The following is a 21,474-nucleotide window of genomic DNA, read 5'->3' on the forward strand; positions in this document are numbered from 1 at the left end:
AGCACCAACCATTTTCCTTGACGCTTGAATTTTACCAAAGAATACCGAAATGCCTCGTCAGATATCCATATTGTCAGTGCCAGAATGCAAAATGGAATAAATGAGCATGTATGTGCAGTCATTTATTGATTAACGGCCTAAGAAAGAAATACGAAAATGCTATATCACTTCATAAAAATCAATGCTGTAAAAACCCTCACCATATTCTGAAGAAAAAAAAAAAGAAAAAAAGTCCTCGCTTAGAGTTGCAATGATTGTTTTACTCGACGACTTTGATTTAACCATGCTGAAAATGCTCCATGAAAATTGACCTGGTTCACAGACACACTTTTGACTATGACCAACTGTGCGAGTTAGCAAGTTGAGAAAATATTGGCTCTTGTTTGAAAAAAACAAGTAATAGTTCATTCTGATGGCATAAATTGTTTTAGGAATCAAGTACACAAAGGACAAGGGATGACAACTAATTGCATTTCTTGTTTTTATTCGTAAATGCAGATGTGTTTGAAGGTACAATAGGCTACTCTGAAATGCTGCATAACCGGAGTAGGTAAATTTAGACATCTTCAGATATATTTGGTTAGGTCTAGTAAAACAATGTTTCGCACTTTATCACAGTTTGTTAAAAGGTCACTAGAATAACCCTGCACGAACAGCACGAGCACTACTCAAATCAAAAGTCCCAAATTCTCATCCTTCTTTTTTACAGATGGGTATCCCTAAAGCAAAGCACACTGAGACCTTTGGACCCCTGCTAAGATGGCTGGGAGCAAACACTACAAAACAAAAAATAGTGCAAGCTTTCTAATCATGTCAAAATATGTCACAATCAAGGAATGTACCTGAAACATGCTAGGTGCCGAAAGCTACAATTATACTCCCACTGCAAGTCTCACCACAGCACCGTATCCCTCGGTTGATCACACAAAAAAAAGATCCCTTTGCACAAACTTTGAATGTTACTTCACGAAACCCACGCACAAAATGTTGCCGTGTCACGTGAGCGACCGCCCACGCACGCACACACACTACCCCCATGAACTTTGACGAAAGTGAGATGCTCTCGACGGCAATTACAACCATAACATTCACCAAGGGGGAAAAAACATCTTTGATAGAGCAAAACAAAACTACTATGTCATGTTTACAAGTCATGAGCAAAACTCTTCATAAATGAATCACATATCAATTTTAAATAGTATTATTACACACTCGAAAAGGAAGGTACAACAAAAAGGCAACGACTCGAGACCAGCTGTGCGAGGAAACGGCAATGAAATCTCCCGGTTCCGCTCTGGTGATACGTTTGACTAAACTTCGGGATGCTGCTGTTGGCTGAAATCGTTCCCCTCGAGGGTTAGCTGTAAAATTGACTTCGCTTACTCGGATATTACGCCAACGTCACGCTGCTACCAAACTTGTGACTGAAAAGCTTACAGCCGCGGGCATCAACCCTGCATTTTGCTGAGAGCACTGACCGAAACGCCACAGTCCGATGCCATCCCAACGCGAGGGAAAAAGATCTGCCTTCAGCAAAAAAAAAAAGTATCTTTGCGTGGCGGCGTTCTTTTAAAAATGGCACTTTCTTGGGGGGCACTTTGCTTCGACGCTGCACCCAAAGACACCGTTACTGGAAACAACACCGTGTTGTACATTATACACACGCATTACAGACACACAAGGAAACAATCATGCAAATTTGTGTGGAATAAAAAAAAGAAACAAAAGCAGCCAACTTTAAAATCACTACAAAGCGCAACTCGAAAAAAAAAAAAAAAAATGTGGTTCAAGGTGACACTATTTGATATTGCAACATCAAAATATAGCAAAGGCCAAACAAGAAAAAAAGAAAAGGGTGCACTTCCTCAACACTTATGTGCAACAATATTACGATGCTCATTTTCTTTGAGCACACTACGGGTTACAAAACACGCTGGGAGGTAAGCAAGAAAGATGCAAAGCCCTGGAGGAAAAAAAAATTACTTGTAGCAGACTCGCTGAGCTGCAAGGCCCATTGATTGCACACAGCATTAGCTGGGCTGCCTTGCCACCATTAGAAAGACTTTTTAAACTCAACAGTGCACGAGGCATGCCCAGGCATGGCACTTGGAGGAACAGATGGGACTCTCTCAGTCAACAGGTGCTTGGTGTGCACACGAATCCATGTGAGTGCTCTAAATGCACACTGATATCTTTTTCTTTTTCTATCAAGACTTAAAATTTAAATGAGCTATATTAAAGAATGATAATAAAAACAATTAAATATGTACCATGAATGTTACGATATGTGAAGGGTTGGACGTTTTTGGGGTTCTATATGTTCCTTAAATGGAAAGAACAGGGGTTCATTTTTTTTCCTTTTTTTTTTTGGGGGGGGGGGGGGGGGGGGGAATTAGAGTTTATAACAATCCATTTTGATTTTTTACTTACAAAAAACTGGTGGCAACAGAAATGCTTACTACAAAAAGTTTGTTTGTATGATGAACAAAATAATATTACCAGCTTCTGTTCTACTACAGTCGTCTGCACTATGGCAGAGCTATTTTTAGCATTTTTCACCTTCCCTACACATACAAATACAGCCTCAAACTCTAGACACTGCCCATACCAGATTCCTGAATTCGGGAAGAAAATTCAGTTTAACCCAAATTCACTGTTGGAAATCAGCTTCACCCCAAAAAAATCCAACTCTTTATTGTGCCCCCCTTCGTGCAAGCTCATCTATACCAAGAAAAATAAAAATGCACGTGGAGGAATTCCGTCGGATCAAAGACCCTGACAAACTTCCCTTGCCGCAGTCATCCAAATGCACACGAAACAGCGTTTGTCCGAGAGAGCCCCACACGCCTTGAGAAAAACTAGGCCAAGCGTGCTTCGATCACAATCCATTGCAAGACCAGACAGTTTATCACAACGTAAACGGTGAACAACGTCTGTTTACCTCTTCCCCCTGCTTCTTTCTTTTCTTTTTTTCTTCTTTTTGGCACCCCACCATGCCGTTATTGCAAAAAGGGTTATCCACCGCACCGAGACTGGCACCAGCAGACTCTGAGCGACACGGAACGGCTAAGGCCCTCTGGCCGGCATCGACCCTTGTGCCCGTCGCAAACGGATGGCTTGTCAATGCGTGCCCCAAAGGCACTAGGTACGTCCCGAGTGCTACGCTATGCGATGTCGTTTTCAGATCAGGCCGGTGTCATTAAAAAGGTGAGTAGTCGAGAGCGGGAGAGGGGTGTATAGGCACCTACGTACAGACACTTTGCAGAAGCAGCGTTTTCACTAGCGGTTACCAAAACGGAAAAAAAAAACCGGGACGCCCTTCCAGACCCGGGCGCTAAAATGGCAGGCCACTGTACAACAGACGGGTGCAGTAGTGGAGTTCAAACGACGCACGGCCAGTATACATTTGGGAATTCAATATACGCACTTCATAGACTAGTACATATGTATATAGATGCAACGAGTGCCACGGAACATTTCGATACCGGTGATCAAGTGTGTGCAAAAAACAAACGACAAAAAAAAAAAAAAAAACACCAACACACACAGGCAGTTGTGCTTGACACCATGTTTGGTATGTTTGACGCCGAGAAAAGCTGATGAGCAAATTTTCTCAATGGGCGATGCTCAGACTAGATGAAAAAGGGAAGCAACGGGCTGAACCAAGTCTGGACGACGGCGGACAGAACCATGGGATAACCGTAACCGAACTTTAGGAGCAAGAGAAGCAGAAACAAGCTTTTACAGGGAAGTCGCAGAGTAAAATATTGTTGACGGTATTAGTTCGTCCAAAATCGAGCAATGATGCCTTAGGCAATCTAACCGTGGTGATGCTTCAAGGCACGCTGCTGGACATAAATGATGCTACCATCATTCGCAGATCCCCCCCCACTTTGAAGCACTTTGCCCGGTTTGAGTGCGGGGTCCTTTAGCACATGGTTTCCCCCAGCAAGAGCATGTTTAGATAAAGTGAACAATTCATGGACGCGGAATGTCAGGCTCTGCTTCGTTTCAGTATCGATGTCAGAACCTACCCTGTGACAACACTTTTAGAACCTTCTCGTTGCCAACGCTAGAGGTACCATGCCTACTCCAACAAGAGCAGAAGGGTCGGCATGTAGATTGATAACATCAACTCTGCAAACTAATGCACTTTAAACAGGATACCAATTCAGAAGTAAATTTGGCCGATACCATTCCAATGCGCAGTGAAGTAACTAGATTGTCTTGTACATTCGTAGCCACCAAAAAAAGTGAAGATAAAATGCCTGTCAGGTACCCGCCACTCTAACCTTCTGCACAATCAATAAGCCTAAATTTTTTTTTTTTGGTACACATAAATATTGAGCACTTTGAATGCATCACACACAAACGCATAAAAATTTATGATTTCAGCAGTCGTGCACTCATCAAAAATCTGAATGATAATGGGCCAGCAGTTACCGGTGGGAACAAGTGCAATGACTAGCTGCCTTTTTTAGAAGCAGTGTCCGAAGAATAAGTATGCGTGTGCAATGCGATGTCTCCGGTTCCCCTTTACCATTGCAACAGCGAAGGCAATGCAAATGCTACCACCCTATTTTTTTATTGTTTTCCGGAATTGGCATGGGGTAGGTACATCCATGCCAATTCAGCAAGAACTGCGGAGGCGACCAAGCACTGCCCTCCACCGTTACTTCCTGTGCAAAGGGAGGCCACAAGACGTTCTACAAACACACACATTCTCGTGGCAATGGCCTCAAGGGCCATTGCAAGCATCGCCCTTGTTCCGACCGGACCAAGTATGCTCCATACAATTCAAAGCTTCGACCGCTGTACTTGCACAACGAGGGCTCGTAGACTTTGCCAGAACAAGAATTCGTGGGTTGTTCCGTACAGCAATGGAAAGTGTCGCTATACAGCAGCGGTTCTCAAATTGTAGTGCCCCTATCCCAGTGGTGTCGGGCATTCAACGAGGTGTACTCTTAATTGCGTTTTCTAATGGCAATCAATCTGAGATTTTCCAGAATGCATGATTTATACTTGAGAGGAGAGTCTGTTAATCAGACTAAATGACAACGGGTTCGATCGCTTCCCGAAGACAGTTTTCCTGACTGCACGTAAAGCTGTCCAACAAAGTATTTCCTGTATGATTTAACTCAGAGATCCAAGTATGACACACGAAACCTACTCGGGGCTATAGGCGTTTGAGACGTCGAAAGCTTCTGCAAAGAGTAATTCACTGAAAAAAAAAAAAAAGTTTGAAAACCGCTGGTGCACAGTAAGTACAACACAAACTGGCATGGCACTCCTTGATCGCAGCACACACTCCTTGTTGACCCTAAACCAACCTCCCGCCAAAAAATGCATATTTGATCACTGCAAATGTATAATCTCAGTGCAATACACAACACCTACAGATCCACCACAGGCGAGAGCCCCAAAACTTACGATGATACGCTGCAAAGAACCATAAAATCTAACACCTCGTTTCGTTTAAACTGCCCCTGGCCTCGCTTTTTTACAGTTGGGTCTTTCGAGCATTGGCCGGAGGCTCCTGGTACACGCAATGCAGCGCTGACCAACTTAGCAAGAGGGAAAGAAAAGTTAAGTATTGTGCCCGAAGACTTTCCAGTCTTCCCTTTGTACAAAAGAGCCTCGTCAAAATAACCTCTCAAAAGTCGCAAATTGTCCAGCCAATCCAGTATATATGTGCTAAGCCCTGGCTAAGGCCACCATTGAGAATCACCGAGCTCTCCAAGCCGACGCGCGGCATTGCCGAAATAGTCTCTCTTTCGTCTAAGGCATATACCGTGAGTATTACACTAATGAAAAAGAAAGGCAACGAGGAGAAGAGGGAAAACAAAGGCTTCCAACTAAACTAAATACAAATTCAAAACAGAACAGCAACAGATTTTCAGCCACCACCAACACTGACCAAAGAATTCGAAAAAAGATCAATAACAGACCCCATTATACTAAAAAAAAAAAAACGCAAAAAAAAAAAAGAAAGGAGAAAACAGTGCATACCATTAGATTCTTTTTCTGAGCAATTGTGCATATTGTCGACAAAGCACCAAAAGCGCAACCAGCTTGCATTATGCCTTGAGCAATGGAGGCCTTTCACGGAGTGCCCAATCACAGCCGGGGAAGGAATGCGTGCTCGCATCGCTGCATCTCTGTGCCCGCCACGCATTGACCGGGTCATATGGCACTATACTTTGGAACCAAGCCGCACGACGCAGCAGAAGTGCTCGCCGAAACAACGTTGAGAGCCTAGGGTGCAGCAAGAGCATTCTCAGAACAAAGGTTCTTAACCCTGCCCTCGTAAACGGGAACTTTGTCAGTTCTCGGGAAGCCATCCGGAAACAAACACAAGAAATATGCCGACAGTAATTGCTTGCAGTGTTCGTTTCCCGATTTACCCCCAGAAATCAAGCACCACCTTTTCGGACCGTTCCAAAGCAAAAGAAACGACGCAAGGGCAACGCGAGCCGAACTAGCTGGAGAGGAAAACAAGGGTCGCCGATGATCAATAAGGCAACAAAAAAAAGGCGCGAGGATTCAAAACATGTTGAACATGCTTCTGCAGGACTTGGGTAGAGAACTCCAAAACACCGCTAAACGAGCAACAGAAAGAAAAAAAAAAGAGTGAGAAGGGAGAGCGTGCGGGCCTTGTGTGTGGATAGAATTCTTTCGACAAGGAGACGAGGATGCTGCGTCGTGTTAGTTAAGGCACGAGGCTACGGGGGAGGGAACTGTTGCCTCATGGTGTTGGTCGAGATCCCAACCTTCTCGGTTTCCACACGCGCGTTACATGCAACACTTAAGACTATGCACACGTTGGATTTTTACCTTGCTTTCGTCGTTGTCCCCCCCCTTCCACCGAATGCACATTGCACAGACATAAGGGTAACTTGCCAAACTAGAAGCCCCCGTAGCAGTTCAACATTTTCCCCGAAGCAACGCTGTCAATTTAATTCAAAACGCAAGTTGCTCCCCTCTTCCGCAAAACCCAGTGCATGCATCTCCCCGCAGCTTGCAACCATCAATAACGGTAATTATGTCAATGTTAGTCTGAAATGGCCGTCTGGAAGGATGCCTGAGGAAAAAAAAAACTGAAAGATGTGGCCCGGGGAAAAAAAGATGAAATGTGAGTGCCATTCACATGGTTACTACCTGCGTGGCACTTCATGAATTGAGAGATATGTATGCTTGTACTACACGAAGCTGCACGGTCCAGACTTTTCAGTACGCTCCACCAGCAAAGTAGCTTCGCAAAGCGGCTTCACCTGTGGATCTGAGACTAGTGTTTTTATGTCCACAATGACAGCCACTCTGCTGGATTGTTGCACAAGACTGACCTCCACCCGAGAATGAGTACACCAAAGTCGCTAGATATGTTCTGGACAAAAACGAGAAAACGTTGGCTTGGACAGAGACTACAAACACGCGTAGTTCTGTACCATGGAATGGGCAAGGGTGGTATTTGCACTTTGACAGAGCCAGACACGAGAGAAGACCCAAGAGTTCGTGCAGTCTGCCGAAGCTATCAGAAACAGGACCAGACAACACTGCCCGATGCTATAATACACATCATATATATATATAGATATAATGGGGAAGTGAAGCTAACATACACATACAACTGCAAATGTGGAACTGATTTTAAGTATAAAGAAAGGAAAGTTTGATTTGTTTTTCACGTTTGGAACTGTTCTGCGAAACTTTGCTGGGCCTCGAGCGAAACTCATGTTCAAACAGAAGTTTCTTGCACAAACAAAAATAAATAAAAAAGAGGTTAAGCCTTTGTTAATGCACCAAACCAATAAAAACATATTCAACCTTGAATGTTAAAGGCATCGTTCACCAACCAGGCCACGTTCAGACAGAAATAAATGCCACAAATAAAATGGCGGGAAGTTAGTGTGCGTCTAAATCGTGTCTGGCGTCTCAGCACAACATAGTGAAATGCCTCAAATAGCCCCAAACGAATCGAATCATGCCAAGCCCATACAAGCAGCAATACGTGTTAATTACAAAGCCCTGTCAATTAAACTTTCGGCCAGCTGGCAAAGCACAAACAACTGCCTTGAAAACAATGAAGGTCAAACACAAAAGAAAATTAAAGCGGCTTAATACTGTTCGGATAAGCACAACATAAGCGGTACCACTCTTTACGTGCAAATCGCCGAGCATGTCGGTAGATCAAACTCTAGCGCGAAAAGCGATGCGGTGTAAAATCGTATTGAGTTTTTGATCCTCCGAGAATTCAGAATGGTAGTAAGGCATGAGAGCACGTTACTTTAAGCAGACCCTTGTTCACCAACACCTACAATTGGGGAGCGCTATGAAAAAAAACACCCCAGAATCTCGTCGTGCCGACTGGGCGTTTCCGTTTTTGCCCTCTTTCTCCCTTTCCCCGGAGTCTAAATTATGCGCAACTTAGAGAAAAAAAAAAAAGACGAAAATAAAAGAAGACTGTCTAAACCAATAGGAAACTATCGACAACAGACCACGCATATCACAGGAAGCGATATTAACAAAAAACGGGGAAAGAGGGGCAGGGAAAAAAATATGGCTGTCGTTGCAACAGGCAATATCTGGCATATATAGTAGGTATCCTGGTGCAACTCGTCAGCATATAGTATGAGGCTTTGGTACGCAAAACTAGACTGTTAATACTATTGTAGTGTGGGGGTATCCCGGCCCCATGGGGAAGGCCCCTCGCACGCTGCGTAAACCTGTCGTTGCCGACACGTACGGTAGTTGCTGCTCGCGGAACAAACCCGGCGTCGCGCACTTTGCCGCCAAGTCGCTTCCGCTGGCAACCGGAGTGTGAGAAAGGAGGGGTTTTGCCTCAGTCGGCCGCGAGAGCCACTAAAAGGCCGAGAAAGAGCCGGTTTCGCCTTTCATTCCTTCGCTGTGGAAGAGATACATCGACCGAGACTAGGTAAGACAATCCAGCTTAGAAGATTGGGTGCAAAACGGACTTTTCTAGCCGCTGTACCTCTCCTCACTCCTCTCCCGGCAGGACCCTAAGACACGTGCACATCTTTCGACCCCCCCCCCCCCCCCCCCCCCCTCCCCGAGAAACACAACTGAAGTTGTTTCCACTTTGAGATGGGCCTTCGTCCCGACGCCTTCCAAGCGCGCCGAGAAACGGAACAACGATTTGAGCCTGAAGAAACCCTGCATCGTCTTACGCGACAACGGCGTCGTGTTAGAGGAGAGCAAACCGAAACGACCGAACCGGTGTTGCATATGAAAGGGTGCCGGGGCCGGTACGTCAAGTTGAAACAGCTGCACTTCCCAGGAGAAAGAACCGCCTCCACGCAAGGCGCGAGCCTATAACACCTGCTCGACGACATGCCGAGCCGGCGTCAATGCGTCTTAACCTGAGAAAATCAATGGAAAAACCCCCAGGAAGTTACACCCACCAGAGCCAGCAAACAAAAAAACAAATGATGAGGAAGAAAAAAAAAAAAAAGTGCAATGTGTCTGAGAATGTCCTAAAGAACAAACATTTCATTTTTTTTTTTTTTTTGGTATCACGAAGTTGTACGAACATGGCGACGTCGACACCACAAGTCGCTTTTGACACTTTGAAACTTTGGCCGCGAGCGGCCAGTTCTTTCTACCTGGGCGAGAAAACAAAAACAAAGAAAGAACGAGTCCTTGGACCTTTCGCCGTCGACCGTCCAAGAACAAATTCGTGCGCCGCCCAGTCAAAACTAACGAGACTTGTTCTCACGTACCGAGCCCCTTCCCGTGCGCCAAACTCGTTCCCGCGCAATGGGCCGCGAGTGCATGCACGCATTTCCCTCGTTGGCAAGGGTGTGCAAAACTTCCCCAAAAACCGCGTCGTCGTCGTCGGGCTGAATTGTCCAAATTATCCATCGCAGTCCGTACGTTTGCCGCCCGGGCGATAGCTGCTGCTCGTGGTGTGGGCACTAGGCCAGAGCCTCCGAAGACTCCTTGCCAGTACCGTAGCCTCCCAGCAGAATCAGCGCGGGCAGCAGCAACCGTCAGTAGTACTCCGAGTCGGAGCTCTGGTACGGCTCCGAGCACTCCCGCCCATCCAGGGAGGAGGCCCTCAGCTGCTGCGACTGGTCGCCCCCAAGCAGCTCTGAGAGGCGGCCGCCCCCTTGCTGGTACAGGCCGCTCGTACCTGGCGTTGAGCAAAATTAAAAGAGTACCTTATAAAACAAAACTAAAAGTCAAAAACAAAATAACGAAAACAATTTGAAGACAGCATTGTGCCGTTGCGTCGGGTGATTCGTAAGAATCTTTGGTATTGGTCAATTCGTTAACCCCTCGATTTTAATCGTGACTGTCGCTCGTGCAGTTTATTACGAACGAGAAAGCCCATCCAAGAGTCTGGCTAGCATTTCGGTTTTAGAGCTTTGTTTGGGTGCTCTCCATCAGATGGCAGCACTACCACTATTGCTCCGCCCCCTTCGGATTCTTTTGATGTTTGTTTAACATTTTACCGAGAAAAAACTCCGCTACCCCGGGAAAAAAAAAAATAAAATTGACACCTGCGAACATGGGGAGAGGCTACGTGGCCTCAACGTGGAGGTTCAGTTTAGCCAATGAAGAAATAGGGGAAGCTCTATTTGAAAGCGAAGAGTGCTCCGTCACTTTCAACGACGACTCTGCGGGTTTATCTGAAGAGGGCAATTTTACACAAGAATTAGAAGAAACGTACGCTCAAGCTCTCAAATGGCTGGATCGCAAGAACAAAGACTGCAGAAAGGGACAGGCCTCCCCCCACCGTTCGTCAAGGTATTCTAGGGATCCCGGAGAATGAGAAGAGCCCTTGTGCTCAAGGATGTTATGAAAACAGGTGCAAGTAGGAATCCGACTCATGATCCATCCATGTGACAGGGCAGACGGGAGCACTCACGTGAGAAGCCGTCCATGCGGAAGGGACTTGATGGCGGCATCACAGCCAGGATGAGAGCAAGGCACTCCGCTACTTCATTGCTCCTGGCACAAGACAGGGCAGGGGTGTGCCCTGCAAGCAGTAGATGCAAGGAGACAAACATTAGATGGTGGGGATCAGTTTTTTAGGGGAATACTGAATCGAAATTTGGATTTAAAAAAAATAAGGTCACAGAAGCATTGAACGGGACGCTATGAACTCCAAAACATCACTCATACATCGATACATCTCAAACGGATGGCCGTATTTTTGGATAAGAATAACGCGATCAAGCGAGGACTATGACGTCACAATCCTCTTGGAACATTTGAGAATGAGGGGAAGCTGCCTTGCTCCTCTCCTCTTCGCTTCGTTCACCAGCTTGAGGGGACGAAGCGAAGAGGTGAGGGAATGAGAATCAAGATGTCACATGTCTCGTCGGCAGTGTTCAATAGCGCACTTCTTTTCCAAAAAATACGGCCACCCGCTAGAGATACGCTGTGCAAGTGATGTTTTTGGGTTTTGCACTGTCCCGCCCATCGCTCCCAGCCTTGTTTTGTGAGCTCCGAATTCCTGCAAAAAAAAGCCAGCCAAGAAAAACGGACGTATGTCACTATGTATGGCGTGTCCCTCCCCCTGTCCCCCTCCCCCAAAGATTACAGGGCTATTTTCGCCGCGAAAATGGATGACGCATTGCCAAACGCTCGGCCTCCACCCAAATGTAGTGCTAGCGGTCAGAACCACATGCCAATGTTTCAGAGCTAACCGTCATCTCATTCAAAAGTAGTGTTGTGCAAATATTCAGATTTTCAAATAGTAGTTTCGAATAATACGCTATTGAATATTTGCTTCAAGATGAGCCGCAATACTCTTATTTTTCTAAGTGTTGATCGTAGTGGGCTATCCCCATTGAGCGCGCTTCTTACCAGGCATTGGTGCACTACACGGAAGCAACGCCCGTGGAGCTCGCTTCAGCAGGTGTTGCTTTTCCTGCAGTGCACCGGTGCTTCGCGAGAAGCGCACTCAAAGGGGCTAACCCACCACGATCATCACTTCGAATGGTACAAATACTGTGGTCGCATGCCAAGGAGGAAAGAACACTTTCAAAGCAGGACGGCGCACGTGCGTGCCTGTTGTATTTAAAAAGAAATGGGAACTTTCTGAATGTTGATATCTACACTAAGGTAATTTTTTCAAAAATTAAAAAGTGGCTATAATGCGAGAATATATGTTAGGCAGGGGTATCCGAACAACCTGCATCCATCATTCATCAGTCTTTTTTTTTTATTTTCATATTTTAGATTTAGGAAAGAATATTTGTGTATAGCAAGAAGATTTACAAAAACTCCTTGATGATTAGGTTTAGCTGGGCATCTCTATAGGTTTAATTTCATGTCAAATGTATCACTTTCTTGCTAACCCAATGTAGGCATTGAACTTTCTGAGGTTACAGTCCACACATAGATTAAAATTAACTTAGCTCAGAAATGCACAAGTGATAGCTTAAGAAGAGCCTTCACGAGTTATCTGGGTTCTCCTTTAAAGGGCCCCTGAAAAGAAAAAAAAAAAGTTTCTTCTAAACAGTCTGGTTGGGACAAGCATGACAAAAAAATAATTTTATGAGGAAAAAAAAATGTTCAGAGCAATATTGACGGCGCAATATTTATTTTAAATTCTGCGCTCAAAGTCCATGATGTCACAGAATGGTCATGCACTCTTTCCACCTCAACATGATAACCAAGCCGATCCACCTCTCCTCCTTGCGCTCGAAATACTGAGAGAAAACAAGTGGGAAGAAAGTGACTGAATCACGTCTCGCGCCAACCATATTGCTCTAAACATGTTTTTAAATTTTTTTTGGCATAAAATAAATTTTTTGACATGCGTGTTTCAACTAGACTGTTAAAAGAAACTTCTTTTTTTTTTTTTCTTTTCAAAGGCTCTTTAAGCTAGGTGCCACAGTAGTAAAAGGCTTGGAGAAACTATTCTGTATTCAATTTGAAAATATTCGTCCAAAATCACTAGTCGCTTTGAACTATTCAAAAGGTATGTGATTTTCTGAAAATTTCAATGGGAAAATTGGGCTCGCCCTTGCTAGCTGGCACTATTGAGCTCCATGTTCGAGGTCTCCATCGGCTACCTTTATCCCACCGAATATTTCAGAAAAACACCCGTAACTTTTGAATGAGATAACAATTAGTTATGAAACTTGGGCTTTAGTTTGGTAGCACTACATATGGGTGGAGAATGAACATTTGGCAATGCATAGTTTTATTTAACTGTATGATTGATCTACGGTGCTGGATATTGGATGCTGATTTGTGAGGGAAGAGTGCTTTTCAATATTTAATTTTGCAAGATTATTGGTGTAAACTGCGGCAAGTTGTTTGAAGATGAAACTACAATAAACAATTGACAAAAGAGAATAGGGAGTTTTAGAATAACATGCGCAATGCTAGCGCTAAATTTTGCAATTTCGTTAGGACAAGCTATGCAAAAACAACTTTAAATAGCATTTCTCAACCACAACGCGAAAAAAAAAAAAAAAAAAGCCCAAGCATCTCACGCTTGGAACGTCACCAAGATACAGTAACAATTTTTATTTCACACACAAGCTGCAACATGGGAAAAAAAAAAGTTTCTTTTTATCCAGGTTAACCTTTTAGATTTGTTGAAATATGAGAATGCAACAGGAGCGGTCGATTGGTCGTGTCAGCTTGCATCCCCTCGGCAAGAGAGGAGGCGATCGTTTCTCAACTTACTGGGTCTTCCAAACCGAGTGCAATGTCGCCCTGTGTTAACAATTGCAGTCGCAAGGACCCCACTGACGTCACGCCCACGACTACGCCAAAGCGGCCGCAGCCGCGATCCTGGGAGCCGCCATTTTTTAACTGTGCTTGTCTCGGCCTTAGCCTTCGCATCACGAATCCTTCTTGGAGGAGCGCAAAGACTCTTTGCATGCGAACGCAATTTTTTAAAAATAGCGCCCGCAAAGAACAAACTGCAGCTAGCGTTCGGCGTATGCGCAGTGGCAAAGACGCTATTCTTCGAGTACGCAAAGCTTTAGCGTGCGCTATTCTAAAACTGCCTATTGACTGAACTCGTTGCTAAACTGTAAAATGTAACTTGAGAAGCATAATTTTATTGTTTGGGAGCTTAAACTTGCTCTTCGCAGGGAACTTGTGCCAACATCAGTCACACTTTGTTACATCAAACAAATGCATAATGAAAGTTTAAAAAAATTTGCAACAAAACAATTTAGAAAAATAAGCTTCTCAATGCCACACTATCAAGATAGGCATTAGATGACCAGCTCTGTGTAGTCCAAACTGATTTCACACTGCCATAGCTGCTAGATGTTTCTTTCTGCTGGTTAGAAGCCAGAGAGATTACGGACTGCCCATAATGTGCTAAGATAACCTCGCTTCATATGGCTCTTAAAAATCGCATTACTGCTATGCATTTATGTCATCTACTACCCCCCTCCTAGACACTACTCAAAATTAGGAGACACTGCCCGGCGACAATGATGCGAGGCGCAGAATCGGGACTCTCAAGTCTACTGAGACATGAAGCAGGAACTACAAAGCCTGCAACTGAACTTGCACATGTTTACCGTTCATGTCCAGGGCCAGCACATCAGCTCCCTTCAGTAAGAGGGCTTGGGTGGCGTCAATCAGGCCATTGCTCGCAGCCACATGGAGTGCACTGAGGGTGAAAAATCCGTCAGAAGTCCGTCAGATGCAACGAAGGTGCAACAGAGCTTGATTGGTTTTTAGCAGGCAGCACTTGTTGAATGATGTGCAATGTGACATGTGGTGAAGGAATTGTGAATGTATAAAGGACTTCTCTTCCTTTATCCATACACCTCTGCACCTTTTTCTGAAATGCCGCCTTGAATGCAATCTGACTGTAAAATGCCTCTGCACCTACTAGATTATTCTACTAACACTCCCGTTCCTATGCATCAGACGGAAAGGGGGGGGGGGGGGGGGGGGGGGAGAGGGACACCATTGGTCGTGTATGCTACAACGTCAAATCATAGAAGAAAGTGTAAGCCACGAAAAAGTGTCAAACCGTGAGTCATCAACACTCTGTCACTGACGCTCTCCCCATGGTGTGACAGCGAGAGCAACTAAGGTCCGTGGATGGTGCTCATATAAAGCTGGTAGAGCAATGACCCTTGAGCAACAGGGTTTGTATACAGTAAGTCGGTGAAAGACGTTTCACGCAGCTACCATACTTTACTTTCCCCGTTTGCACAAAATCGATGCTACTCACGTCTTCATATGAACATTGATCATGTTGATGAGCTTCACGAAATCTGCCTTCTCCAGGATTGTAGCTACTGCAGCCTCTTGTTTCTGAAAAAGAATACAGGCGACAACAGTTTGACTTTACTACCTCATCAAAAAGCAAAAGCAAGATCAACCCTGCCAGGAAGACGACTTTATAAACTTTGTCAAAAATTACACTGACAGACCCTAAGGGGACTTTCAGTTCTTAGTACACTTACTAAAACATTTATTATGAAGTCTACGACAATGCAATTAGGCTAAAGCCCAAAAGTGGTAATCAAACCAGATTCATAAAATACTTGCCTCTAAACAAGCATGGTGAAGAGCAGTGTTGCCATTTTGATCCTGCACAAGGAAATCCACCTTGTGCTCCAGTAAGGCCTCTGCAAAACAGATAAGCAGTTCTTTTTGAGTAACGTGCCTACCCCCAAACAATACCAATGAATTTACCTCAGCACGCAGTGAAGCCAATTGCACATTGATAACCAGTACTGTTTAAGCAGCACATTAAACAGTCCAGATCAGTGATAATTAAGACTTGTATTCATCTTTTTTTTTTTTTTTTTGTTGTATCTCCTGCCCAGTCAAAGCACAAAAATACTGTGGTGCACCAGGACAGAACAGCATATTGCACATCCTAAGCTAATAATCTTAGCTGGCGGCTTCCTTAGCCGATAAATGAGACACTGCCTGCCCCCCCCCCCCCCCTTTTGGGACTGCAAGATCTACGACCAGTGTCTTCTCGCAGTGCCACAGATGAATGCTGCTGGGGCATGTTGCTCTAACTTTACAGAGTGCAGCCGTCAGATTCACCTATCACTTCGCTTCGATCAATTGGTGACCGAGCACTGGGACCGAAAGAGGGTGATTTCCAAGGGTGCTTGCCAATGAATGGTTAACTAGTAATGATGGCTAATGCCCATGGCTCCACTTCTAAGCGTACAGGAGCAAACTTGCTGCAGAATGCACAAGTTAACTCACTCCTTTAGTTCTTCCTGCGTCACTCTCTTAGCTATTTTCTGCGCAAGCCTCCAGTGCTGGCATGTGAGGGCATACCGATCTGTCCAACAAAACCTGGCCTTGAGAAGATAGAGGGGCCCTCACCAATAGTCTTGCAGCTCCCACGCCTGGACGCCATCATGAGGGGTGTCTGGCTCCTGTAATCTGCCGCATTGGCATCCGCACCTTCCTTCAGCAACATCTGTAGGCACAACACGCTGTCGTCGTATGCTGCCGCATGGAGGGCAGACCTGAAGATGGAAAAGAAAGAAGTTTTTAGTGAACTGCTGGGTCAATCGACGTTGGAGAGATCTCCGAAATTCATTCCAGCCAAGATGGACAGCCCGAGCATGTGCCCAGAGTGTAAAGTTCAGGCAAGTGGACAAACTGCTCCAAGGTAGTATTCTAGTTACCTTCATTTTAGAAATGACAGAACTGGTTCAATACAATTTTAAATTTCTATCCTACAATGTTACTAACAATAAAAATGCTTTATTTATTTTGTGCCTCAAAACAATCGTGTGTCTTCAATGTGATGGCACATACAAAAAAAGAAGTCCACAAAATGCTCTGCAGATTGGTAAACAATCACACAATCAAACTCCCACTTTAAAAAAAAAGATTAAATTTGAAAATGAGCCAAAAGATGCCGAGAAGTCCAGCAATTAAGGGGGGACATGGCCTGGGAGGGTCAACTTTTGAACCATTGTCTCAAAGTGATTCAAACTTTCAGGGTGAATTGAACCCCATTAGGATTGATGACATCTAAAGTTTCAGCCTTATAGGCCAATTCTACTGCATACTATGCTTAGCAAGCTCCAGAAAAAAGTTACTTTATTAGGAAATGTATTTAAGAAAAATAATAATTGAAATCCACAAAATGTTTAGTTTAATGTGAAGTAGAATACCCATAGTGCAAGTTAAGGTAAAAATTAACTGTAAAAAATGCGATTCTAGAGAAAAACAATAACACCCAAAAAGAGCGAACGATTTTAACAAATTTGTGAGTTTTAAAATATTCAGTTTTTGTCATGAAGAATTTAGCATTTTCAGATTATGAGTACCTTAACTTGTTCCTCAGGAAATTTGAGTCAAGGACAACACTGAATGAAATCTTTACACTTTCAAAATGTCCAATGATACATTTCCTCATACCACATTTCCTGCCAAAAAGTGAAACTGAGAAAAATGCATTTGAAGTTTCAACTTTAGGTTTCTTTATTTTTTATGAGTCCGAGGTAGGCAAAATTCACCTGGAGCATTGTTAGCACCTTCGTCTTTGAGCATCTGTTGTTCCCCTGGCAATAGCTACCAGTTTGTGTTGTTTGTAGGCATGCTAACTTTTGTAGCAGGCATTCCCTGACAGATAAGCTGACAGGAACTAAGAGGCAAATCACACTGAGAAAGAGCAGCAAAGCAGGAATAGGATCTGAAGTGGAAGGTACTGTAAAGGGGCGTTAATGACGACGACAAAATATGACGTCACCGGGAGGGACCAACCATAAACCCTGTTTCAGGTGTCAACCAATAAAATTGCTCATACCAAATTTTCAGGATTTTTTCTTTTTGGATGTATTGGGTCCTCCTGGCCCTTGATACTTGTAAACTTCGAAAGCTTCTACGAGCTAGATCTAGAGTAAATGGCACTTCCAATGAGGGTGAGATGTTCTGGCTAGGTTAAACGAGTATGAAGCAGTGCTAAATAAAAAACACAAAAAACTTGCTTCCTGCTGACTTGGAGGGCTGCCGACATGTCGAAAATAATTTATTCTGAGATAAATCCTGCATGTTTTTAAATGAAAGTTTCTGAAACCATTCTTTGGAAGTTAATAAGCATAAACATATCATTTTTGAAAAAAACGTTTTTTTCTGAAAATTTTGAATTCCGAGGCCATGTCCCCTCTTAAGACCGGCTGAACACTAGGCTTAAGAGACATGCTGCTTGCTTTGAGACACAGACCTGCAACATTCTTGCGTGTGTACCGGACACCAAACTCGCAGAGCTGTTCTGTTCCCACTCACCTCTGCCTCTTGTCCTTCAGACTTATAATTTGTTTTCCGTAATAGTTGAGCAACAATTCTATACAAGACTCGCTTCCTTGGAATCTGAAATGAAAAAAAAAAATATAATAAAAAGAGTTAATGGGAAGCACGAAGCAGAAATCTTCCTAAAGATTCGATTTGACTGTCTCTAGTAAAAGATTTAAATAATTGAAATGCTGCATTAAGGAACTAATGAAACGCAAGTTGTGAACAAGGTAGGTCAATAAAGAACAGAGCCTAGTCTACACGTTACACTTTTGCAAGAGAGAATTTTCTCATAAAAAAAGAGAAAGAAAACAAAGAGGAGCAACTAAGAAAAACAGATCTGTTTGTACAGGAGCTTCACATTACAGTAGGCTCGCAATAATTCAAACTCGAACATTTCATACTTTTGGTTAATTCAAACAAATTTTAAAAAATTTTGGTTGTCCCACTACATTTTTAATGTATTCATAAAGCCACTTAATTCTAATCGCATTTTCATGTAATTCATATAGTATTTGTTCTCGCGGGCCCGTTGAGTACGTTCTTTCCAAGTACCAGTGCACTGTAGAGGCAACACTTGCAGAGCTTGCTTCCGCAGGTGATGCCTCTGCAGTGCACTGGTGCTCGGTGAGAAGCGCACACAACGGGGCTCAAGCGGGCACACATGAGCTATGAAACCAGGAACCATGTGAAAATTTCCATGGCAACTTGTGCAGATGCTGTGACATGGTGGCATGGCATAGGTCCAAGCCACAGCATCTGTGCAAGTCGCTATAAAAACTCCTGCGCGGAGCCCATTATCATTGCTGGCGTGTAACTTCTTGGCCTGATGAGCAAACTTAATTTTGTTTTGTGTTGTCATGTGCTGTCTAAGCAGTCCACAATAAACAACATGTTTTGAGGGATAAATAAACTTATGTCATACATTTCAGAAATGTTTCACGTGTGGCATACCTGTTCATGATCAGCAGGCCTATGTAGAGGAAATCTTCAAATATCTACTTTGTATGTGTAGCCATTCATATGGCAAATCATAATTTTATCTTGGATCATATTTAGATAAATTTCTGATAATTCAAACTTCCGATAATTCAAAGAAAATTTGTGGCTTCAAGGAGCTTGAATTAATGAGTCTACTGTGGTAACTGAGATTGCCATCAGTAACTGTGTGTATCAAAGCCCATAAGAAGAACTAACATAATATCCTGTCATTGCACACCCTCCAGCCACCTGAAATTCATAAAAAAAAAAAAATAAATATGGGTGGTACATGTTTCAGTGGGTAAGCACAAAAAGATCAGAAAAACTTAAAAAACAAAAACGCAGATTTTTTCGTACATATCTAGGGCGGCAGCACAAGAGGTACATTTAAACTAAAACTCAAATTAGTTTCAATGTTTTATCCCAGAAATGCTCATGAAAGAATGCTTAACTATCACAAAGTTTGCTGCTTGCGTGCGCGCAATGAACACTGCCGATCGGCACACAACGCAAACATTTCTTCCGTAAAAGCACACTGCTAACACTGTTATGTTCTCTTCGTTAGTATCAAAAGAATAAAACAGCGAACAAGAAAATAGAAAAACCAACCAGTCGCAATGAGCAATCGAGCGAGCTAAAGAATTGACGAAGAGCGATGCTGGGGAAGCGGGAAAGCCGGCGGTCGCGTTGGAAAATACTTTTGCGTCGGACCAGTCGTGCGCCTTGTCAATCGCAACAAGCAGGCTCTTGTGCAACTTTCTTGCTAGGTGCATACACGCGTGGGTTGAGGCAGCATTGCAGCTTGGTGTGGAAAGCACGACAAACCAGGAGCTCGAAATGGGACGCTTCACAAACATTTGTGTGCGGCGATCCAGCGAATCCTTATTTACCCGTTGGCTCTTTCTTAAACCATTGCACAACCTTACTAACCGCGATTGCGACGTTCCGTGAAAACGAGCGAGTTCCCGGTCACCTAATCTCGGTGAAGACGGACGTTGACCTTACACTACGTGGTTGCATTCCACGATATGGGGTGTCCCCTCACCTTGCGATCCTTGAATGGGTTACTGCTTGTGTTATCTTTCCAACTTCGTATTTTGTTCGAACGAACTTTTTTGTAAGCAAACCAAAGCTTCATTCTGTTCTCTCCGTGGTTTTCCTTCCACACCATGTAGTACAACTTCGGGGTTGTGGAAATCAGGTAGGAAATCCGTAAACAAAGTTAAGTGTTTTCCCTCCTTCGTTTTACTTTGTTACGTATGTTCTCTAACCGCAAGCTCTGTGGTCGCGCCATTCGGGTAAGATGAATGTTCACGGATCGCGGAGTCCACGTTGGGGTACCTGTAGGGGTGGGCGATCACTCTGTTTTTTTTTTTTTTGGAAATCAATATTTGCCCAAAAAGTGGGGTGGGAGATGACTCGGGGACAGGCGATGACTCGCAATATTACGGTATGTAATATCGCGATATTACGGTATGTAACACTCGAACCAATGAGCTGCTAGAGGTAAATTGACCACACCCATAAACAAACGAAAAACAAAACATATCCCCTCACAGCACCCTAACGGTTCGCTTGGCTCACAGCCTTGAGTGTAGTCAGGCTTTAAGGTAAAACGGAGCAAAACACAACAACATTTGCATCATGACTCCTGTTGGGGCTAGTTGGTTCATGCTCAATATGAATTAAATAGAGCAAAGTAGACAAGAATGAAAAAAAGTCAAAGACGTTTACAACTCCCTATAATACCGAATTAGAGCGCCACTTTTGAGGAGGAGGAGGGAAGGGTACTGAGGGGAGGGCATGCCCCATTTTCCTCCTCTCCTCATCCTTCAATCTCCCCCGAGGGAAGGGGGGGGGGGTCACCTGACCTCGGGGGGGGGGGGGGGGGGGGGGGAGGGGGGTCATGTGACCTCGGAGGGGGGTACATGACCTGGAGGGCTCACATGACCACGTGACCTGGGGGGTTGTATGACCTCGGGGGATCACATGACGTCGGGGGGGGGGGCTTGCATGATCTTGGGGGAGGGGGGTATGTGACCTGGGGGTTATGTGACCTCGGGGGGGAGGGGTCCCAAGACCTCGCGGTTACGCCGACGGTGACCACAACGGTGACGCCGCACAAGCCGGAAATGGGCCCCTAAGAGCTGCGCTCTAAAAGGCACTAATACGACAAGGACTGAAGTTCTTAATTAAGAGAGAACACTACCTGGGAATGTCAACTTTTAAACTGCTCACTCAATCAGCATGAAATCTGAAAGT

At 44.3% G+C, this 21,474-nt stretch overlaps 1 protein-coding gene across 1 annotated transcript in view; it reads right to left on the reverse strand.

The window, feature by feature from the left end:
• Window positions 1-467: 467 nt before the first annotated feature.
• LOC8025605 (serine/threonine-protein phosphatase 6 regulatory ankyrin repeat subunit A) overlaps window positions 468-21,474 on the reverse strand; it is a 77,349-nt gene continuing 56,342 nt past the window's right edge. The window contains exons 17-23 of the mRNA XM_029971935.4: window positions 18,226-18,309; window positions 16,309-16,454; window positions 15,508-15,587; window positions 15,188-15,270; window positions 14,523-14,614; window positions 10,889-10,999; window positions 468-10,150 (exon numbers count right to left, since the gene is read on the reverse strand). Of these exons, the coding sequence (XP_029827795.2) occupies window positions 10,008-10,150; window positions 10,889-10,999; window positions 14,523-14,614; window positions 15,188-15,270; window positions 15,508-15,587; window positions 16,309-16,454; window positions 18,226-18,309 (739 nt within the window). The 3' untranslated portion in view covers window positions 468-10,007. The remainder of the gene's footprint in view (window positions 10,151-10,888; window positions 11,000-14,522; window positions 14,615-15,187; window positions 15,271-15,507; window positions 15,588-16,308; window positions 16,455-18,225; window positions 18,310-21,474) is intronic.

The sequence above is a fragment of the Ixodes scapularis genome, unplaced genomic scaffold, assembly GCF_016920785.2.
Source record: "Ixodes scapularis isolate PalLabHiFi unplaced genomic scaffold, ASM1692078v2 PGA_scaffold5__190_contigs__length_132052651, whole genome shotgun sequence".
Taxonomy (NCBI): domain Eukaryota; kingdom Metazoa; phylum Arthropoda; class Arachnida; order Ixodida; family Ixodidae; genus Ixodes; species Ixodes scapularis.